General features: G+C 49.1%; 1 protein-coding gene across 1 annotated transcript in view; it reads right to left on the bottom strand.

Moving 5' to 3' along the window:
* Window positions 1-5784: 5784 nt before the first annotated feature.
* Window positions 5785-8249, bottom strand: part of LOC116849607 — a 5882-nt gene continuing 3417 nt past the window's right edge. The window contains exons 6-7 of the mRNA XM_032826929.1: window positions 6204-8191; window positions 5785-6007 (exon numbers count right to left, since the gene is read on the bottom strand). Of these exons, the coding sequence (XP_032682820.1) occupies window positions 5785-6007; window positions 6204-8191 (2211 nt within the window). The remainder of the gene's footprint in view (window positions 6008-6203; window positions 8192-8249) is intronic.

Genomic DNA, 8249 nt, shown 5'->3' with positions numbered 1-8249 from the left:
TCAATAAAAATTACCAATTATGTCGGTAATAATATGTCGGTAAAAAAATATGTTGGTAAATACAAATATGTTGGTAAAAATATATATACGTTGGTAAAAAATAAATATGTTAGTAAAAATACCGGTAATATGTCGGTAAAAAAGAAATGTCGGTAAGTCCCCTCTCCCGCGTGACGTCAGCCCCCGCGCCAGAAGTTCCCCTCGCCCCGCACCCCCCCTCAGAAGACCTGGGTTAGAACCCCCCTCATACATCTACTAATGGATTTCTTTTTACTACATCTTATATTAATGCCGCAGCGTAAAACTTCTTTTCCAACAGCGCGTAAAGCGCCGGTCAAATAAGGAAGCGCTCGTCTATATAGCCCCCCGAGAAAACTCCCGATACCGTGTCCGCGCTGGTACGGGAAACCTACGAAAATACGGGGAATTCTGCCACCGCGACCGCCCCCGGTCTGTGCCTCATAATATTCCTGGTAATGACTCATATCACGTTAAAATATCAAATTCTCCTTAATCGCAACGCCTAAAGTCCAAGGTCACCGTCAGCGTCCCAAATTCGAATGGTATGCTCTCCCCCGTTTGATCTTTTATATCTATTTCTATCTTTCGAAAACAAGTCAAGCGTAGAGGGATGTAATCAGCGTGTGAAAAATTCTTTGTGGCGTTACAACCAAAAATGTGCCTGTCGAGCGAGTGCTCGACCGGGACCACTCGAAGAAGAGGGGTAGAGACATCCCCCGTTACGTAAGGTTTGCAGATGTCGCAATAAACGAAGAGTTTATCGGGAATACCTCGCGCGATGCTACCCGGCGCGTCGGACGCGAGTTCCCGCGTTGTCGACGAAATTATGTAAAATAATTCCTCGCTAACTTCGCGTGCGCTCGGTGCAGATTTTGAATCGGGATAGCGCGATACGGATTCGGTATTCGCCACCTCGGGATATATTAGTTCTGCGCGTTTTTTGTGCGTATCGAACCCTAGCATACGTCCGAGCTTGTCGGAGAATTTTACACAATGGGCCAAAGTGCATTGTTTTTTGTCGTACTTGAGACTCATGAAGACTCTGCCGCCGTGTTGAAAATCCACCTGCCAAACGATGTGCGCACCGATCTCTGCACAGACGCTGTTTAAGGCTGACATCAAATCCGATAGATCGCGGTAAACGCCGGAGGTTATTCAGGCGGTTTCGATCTCGACCAGCTCGTGCTCCCCGATATTGACGAAGACGAATCGGCTCTTCTCTCCGGTTTGTATGTGCAAAAAACTGTAGGGAAACTGAATCTCGGTGAGCGCGACTTCCCATTGACCGCGCAAATCCACTCGTTGAGGTAATTCCGTGATAAACGACGTGGTCGTATTTTCCGGAAAGTATCGCATGCTGCTGTTGCTAGGTAGAATCATGAGAAATTGTTCTCGCATTATGTCCGAGCGATTTCAGATTCGAAGCGGATATCCACGAATTAAATTTAGAGGGGTATCCTCGCCAGCTAACTAGCAATTTCTTACCGGCGCCGCGCCCCCTGCTTTTTATCACCTTGTCGACGATAAACACCTCTTCTTGCAAATTTTTGCCCACCCTCGTTAGTTCCTGTTCGTAGAATATTCAGTCTATAACTTCACCCGATAGATCGCTCAATTCGTATACTCTCGGCTCTCGCCACGCGAGAACGCAATGAATTTGAAATATTTCCTCGCTCCAATCCGCCTCGTATCCTTTCTCGAAGATGCCTTTCGCCCTACTGACTCGCACCAGATCGCCCACCGCATATTTAGCCTTTCGTTTACGAACTCCCCCCTTGCGCTCGTATCGTCGTTTCGTATTTTCGCGTGCGATGCGAGCGTTTTCCAGCGTAACAACGCCTGCATCAAAGTGGCGGAATGACGGGTGTGATTGTAGGCGCGCACGATATCTTGCAAAATATCGATATAACGATGCGTATTCCGATGAGTAAAATAGCGCTACATTCGTGAGCGTTCTATTGAAGCGCTCGATTACAGCGGCTTTGACATCGGGATTTCGAGTTACGCGAAAACGTATGCCCTTTTCTTTCAAAAAGTTTTGAAAGGGACGCGCGAGGAATTCTTTTCCCTTGTCTGTCTGTAGATACACAGGTAGCCGTCCCTCGCTCCTCGAGAGCACGCGTCGGAGTGCCGCCGTCACGCTAACACCTGTTTTGTCACGTATCGCTTCCACCCAGACGTATTTGCTGAGCACATCGATAATCGTGAGCAAGTAACAGTAGTCATCGTTGTAGTTCTTGAGATTGCGAAGCTCGATCAAATCAGCCTCCCACACGTCGTCAATATTCGTCACGTTGTAATGTAAGCGGAGAAATTTGCGTCGTATCGGTCTGTGCAGCGTGTACGCGTCTTGTGACTCGATCCAACTAATAATTTCGTTTCGATTGAAATCCGACTCGGCGGCGCGCGAAAGATTTTCCACGGCTGAGTACCCCGCATAGTGCGCGGGATTATAGTATAATTTTTCCAGCCCCGTCATTCCAAAAGGTTCCAATCCAACAATCGTCTCTTCCTTGCGAATTTAGAATTTAGAATTTCGAATTTAGAATTTCTGTCACTCACGCGCGTTTTATTCTTCTTGTTGTTGCTGGATATAAACACCTCGTTGTCCCGCTCCTCTTCGAACGGTCTCACCGGATCTGCGTTTACCGGCCGCCATCCTTGTCCCGGGAAAAGTTACGTTTTTACGCGCCGACGACGACGACGGACCTTCGAGGATATACGCGTTACTGTCCAAAGATTCTCGGATATTCCAATTTAACAATCGCATCTTCCTCGCGAGTTTGGAATCGCGGCCGCTCACGCGGATTTTGTTCTTGTTACCGTCACCGGATATAAACGCCAAGTATCCCTCATCATCGCGCTCATCTTCGAGCGATGCTTCGTCGAACGCGCGTTTATCCACTCGCGCTCTTACTCTTGGAATAGGGGTGCTACTACGTGCTGCTAAATCATCAGGAATAGAAATGCTATCGCGCAAAGGCGATTCTTCGGTGAAAATCTGACGAATGCTCTTCTCTCGTAATTCACGATTTCCCACGAATTCGGAAGGAGTAGCTATATTGCGCAATGGTCGAGCGAATCGGCCTCTCCCCGTCGCTTTTAAGGTTTTTCTCTCGCGTACCGCATCGTTCACAAATTCGGCGATGTTCGTTCCTTTTAAAACGTTTCCGTCTATACTCACGACCCCTTGTCTGTCCCAGCTTATTCTAACGGGCATCGCCACATCGTATAAAAGTCGCAATAGCTTGCGCGCTTTACCGCGATAACTTTTCGGGATTTTATCCAGTATTCCTCTGATGCTTTTCTGCTCGCCGCGGCGTCCTCGACGGGGGGCTTCGCCGACGGGGCGGCTCAATGCGCTCGCGTTATCTTCATCGATACGTGCCTCCGTCGGTGCATCCTCCTCCTCCGCTTCCCTTGTCACTCTCTCATGATGACGACGATCGAGCTCCGGTTCGTCATCGAGGACGTTGTCGTTTCCGTCGTCTTCGGGACGATTGTTTTCGGCATCGTCGCCGTTATTGCTAACGCCCACGTTTTCGCGCATTTGTTGATTTTTTTCTTCTTCTCGGAAAAAATGCACGTTGAAGCACCTCTCTGTACAATTCCCATTTCTCGCGATCCGGCATCGTTGAGTCGAGAATTCGTCTCATCTCGGCGTCGAGTCGCGACAAAACGGTTCCCGGGGTGTGTACGGTATTTTCACCGGATCCCGCGTCGTTATTCGCCGAAACGGCGGGAAACACGGCGGGTTGTTGTTGTTGTTGCTGTAGCTGCTGCTGCTGCTGCTGCATTCTCGCGAGACTTTCCACAGAAACCAAAACCATCTTTCTCGCTTTTTCTATGATTCATCCGCGCGAGCGTTCGATTTAATTAATTTCGCGATCTACCGATAACGCTTGATAGAATAGCACCGAGTATGGGTCCGATCAGGTAAGGCAAGAATCCCCCTCTTTGCACGATAATTTTCCTCTTGGCTTTCAAATTAGTGCGTTTACTAGCGATATTCCGCAGCGCAGTTTTGTACCTGGACAAACGACTTTTTTCCCGCTGGTCGAGCGGTACGTTACCTCTGAGCGTGTTGAAAGCGCATTCACAGATACAGGTGATGAAATCGTTACCTGCGCTGCGTAAGAAGGAGGTCCGCTCTTTTTTCGTTAAATAGCACAGTGCTTTCAGAAGGCAGACGTTTTTCCGGCCAATGGAGCGACACGCGATACTCGTCGCTCTATCGCTACTCCCGCGTTTCGACGATGTCATCGCGAAGACGCGACTGTCGCGATTCGGGTGAGCGTGCAGAGTTTTATACGTGATTTCCCGAAGATCTACGCAGGACGTAAACATAATGAGCGTTATCCGTGAGGAAGATGCACGCTCGAAATCGATATTCGTCGGACTGTTTCAAATCGAGCAGCAAATATCCGTGCGGTCGCGAAATAGCGTCGTGGTACGCCTCTTCCAGAAACTTCGGATCATCCGGATAAACTTGACGCGCCAAGTGGCGAATTTGCGCGCGATCGCGAGGATTTTTGAATACCACGATGTAATTGCTGTTGAGAGAAATATCCCGCTGTCCGCGACCTTGATGAAAGAGATTTTGGGAAATCAGTATAACGCTGAGGTTCTTGTGATGATTACCTTTTGTGAACGAATCCACAATCACGTCGCAAGAGGACGATTCCCTTATAAGGTCGTCGATTATCACTAATTTTGCGCAAAGCGAATCGTGCGAGTAATCATCGGGGCGGGGTAAACCCTCGCGAAACTCGATTATATTTCCCCCCGCGCGCTTTCCGATGTCGCACGATGCCGCCCCGGACTTTTCGCGGCGGTACAACGAATCCACTTCGTGCTGCAGTTGACGATAGGCCTTCTGCCACTCCGCGTAATAAAACAAAATTCTCTCGAAACGGACGTCGGACATGACGAACAAATGACGAAGAAAAGTCTTCACGAAGATCGTTTTACCGCATCCCGTCGGACCGCAAACGATCGACGTCCAAGGATGCCTCCAGCGCACGTCCATGTCGCGCGAACAAGCGGTCTCCGCGCGCGACTCTCTGGGGGAAATGAAAAAAGACCGGTTCGCGAGCGCGGATTTATATCTCGAATCGCGCGACTGTGGGCTAGCAAATCCACGCGGGGGGCCCACGCGGCGGCCGCGGCGCGCGCGCCAGCGTACATCCGTGGGGACGCGCGAGCGCCGCGGGAAAGAGCTCGCTGAGGCGCTGCGCGTTCGCGTCGCCGCGAGCGTGCTTCCTCACGCGACGCGCAAAAAGCTTATTTAGCGCTGGGAGAAAGATACAGCTCGTATATCCCAGCGCTAGAACCGTGATTGTTGAGCTTATCGCGTTGGAACAAACGATATTTCTCGCTTCACGCTCAGCCGGAATATTTTATCCTCTTGTTTGAAAGTTACTTTGCGCTTAAATATCGCGCGCAAGAAATTCAAAATTGTTTCGCTCGCTCGCTTAAAGTCTAGGAGGGCTGGAGGGGATATGAGTATGTGTAAGAATAAAAATTGATTTAAAAAGTTTTTTATTTTTTACATTCGTCTTCGTTGCATATAAAAGTCCTTCTTTTAAAGTATAGCGCGTAAAATTTACATAGATCTTTTTACAGGAGGAGTAAAGAGGCGAGTATATTCCGTATATTTCGCATTTTTTCTTATATTTTACAGTTTTTACATTTTTCTTATCCTAGGAATAATTTTAAAATCTTACGCTACAAATAAGTAAAACAAAGGAGAGAGATATGTCGCTATTCGCTGGAGACGTAACCATACGGTACGGAGTATCCGTTGTCGTTAAAACTGCGCTTTAGCAATACCGGCATGCAGGACTTTGTCTCGTCTCTTGTGATGATGTCGTGAAATACGGTGCGCCGAATCGCGCTAAATCGCAGTTTTATCACGGTTTTATCCTCACCCATCTTTTCTTCCCTCTTTAACTTTTTGTCGGTTAGTAACAACGACTTAATGGAGCTAAAATTAACCACGCGAGAATTTTCAAAATTCAGGGTTATCCCCTTTATTTTGCAAATTTCTCGCGCGCGTCTTTCGCCCGTGCGAACGACGTAAGCGTAAAATTTCGGGCCGGCGGATACGAACGTCTCGATGTAGCTACCGGGGCCGTGACTATCGAGTCCGTTCGTCATATTGCCCAAAAAATTTCCCGTACGCGTCGTACTCGTCGGGATCACCGGTACTCAAATATATGCACGAATCGGTATCGTAATATAACACGCGACGATCTAACTTTTCTAAATACGAATATAGTTTTAATCGGACTAACGCCGTGGTGTAAGCAGCTATCGCGACGCTGGTCAGCGGAGACGGAGTGACGGCTTCTCGCCTCATTCGCCACGAAACATATATCACTTCGTCGTTTACGGGCAATACATTTGTTATTTCGTGCTCCGGGCTCGTGAGCAGAGCCGCGAAACTTTCCCACGTTCTAACGATCTCGGTATTCGGTAGATTGGACCGTTGACCGAATTTACCCCAGAAGGAGTTGAGACAGAGCTTCGCGACCGAGCGCAAGCCTGGATTCGGGGAGATATTCGCCCTATTGAGAACAATACCCTCAACTTTCTCATATTCGCGCAGATAACGTTCCTTACCTCCTTCGTCATTCGCGCATTCGTTCGGCCATCCACTAGCCTCTTGCTTCAATTGCAGAAAGCAGTTGATATACTCGGTGAACAATCCCCCCCGCCGCGTAACCGGATCGTATCGCGTGACTTCGTAGCTCCATATTTCGCTCACGCTCGTGACGCAATAACCTTTCTCGATAGCTTTGCGTAACTCGCAAGACACCCACGCACCTTCGAATTCGCGATCGGCAGGGTCGTGCGTACACGCGGCCTGAGAAAATGTCTCGCAGCAGCTGCGACAAAGCGCGAATAGCAATTTTCCGTTCACGCGATAAGGGAGTACCGGATGGAAGAGATCACGCGGCGCAAGCACTCTGCAACGTACGAGACCTTCTACGGCGTCAAAGTTAAAATCGGGGCTTGCTCCGATCAAGGCGCAACACTCCTCATCCACGTAAATGTCCGGATGACCGAGCGGAAAAGTACCCGTCTTCAGCACATACGGGTACAAAGAACACACGTCAACGTAGCGTATCTTCTCCGTACCCGTAACTTCGTACCGCGTGATGATATTTTCCGTACGCCCGCCGTGGAACGCCTCGCGAGGTTCGAGGGGATTGTTTCTCAACATGGGATGATTCTCAACGAATTCGCGTATCTCACGATTTTCGCGCAGCTGCCGATCGAAGATACACTCCCACTTTTCCGTAACGACGTAGCCCTGTTTTCTAAGACGACGCGTCGTCGCGAGTATGCGCTCGTAACGCGCTTCGATCGTATCCTCGCGCGACACGGTTGAGAGCGGTCTGTCACGGTTCACGCGAAAACACTCGGGACATTCGTGCCAAAAACAGCCGTGAAACTGCAGCACGTGACGCTGCCAGGGATTCTCCGTCTCATAATAGCCGTCGACGAGCGTGCCTTCCAATAAACGCCGTTCCCGACCTCTCCCCGCGTGAATTATCGAGCGTCCGAGCTCATACTCCATCTGCAATAACCATTGCAGCGCTTTACGCGATTGCGCGTTGGCACCCCTATAACCCCCGATTATCCCAATTTCCTTCTCGCGCAAAAAGTTTTTGCGAAAAACTTTCATACACGTGGAAGCGATAGTCGTGCATTCTTCGAACGGGCACACGTTTTCGCGATCTAGGAAAATTTTTTGATAGGCCAGACACGCTCGTCGAAGAATATCTACGTCGTTCCGGCAATAGCGCACTATCTCCCGTTGAAAATTAAATACCGCGTTTTTACCCGTCATTTCCACGTGCCACGTTAAAAATTGTTCGCGTTCGTCCGATTTCATCGTATCCGGTGAATAATAATCAATATCCGGTAGCGGGCTGATATAATTTTGATTTTCAATTGTGTTGAATAAGTGCGGAAATACGCCTTTGGCGACGGAATCCTTCAGTCCGAAAGCTTTCGGTAACGCCGACAGCCGCATAGGCATGTAATTAGCGCTATCGAGAAATTTTGTCCGTCCCACGGTTAATAATACAATTTTTGTCCCATTTAATATTACTTTCGGCTCGTCCGTCCTACCGCTCTCGACCAGGTAGCGCAGGATGAACTGCGAGTCGAACGCCGCCGCATTGTGCGCGATACAGATGAAGCAGGAGAAACGCTTC

This window comes from Odontomachus brunneus, unplaced genomic scaffold (genome assembly GCF_010583005.1).
Source record: "Odontomachus brunneus isolate Ranch 3 - 2012 unplaced genomic scaffold, Obru_v1 Obru_scaffold_120, whole genome shotgun sequence".
NCBI lineage: Eukaryota > Metazoa > Arthropoda > Insecta > Hymenoptera > Formicidae > Odontomachus > Odontomachus brunneus.
Note: the sequence above shows the minus strand (reverse complement) of the source record. Positions and strands in the feature narration are given on the sequence as shown.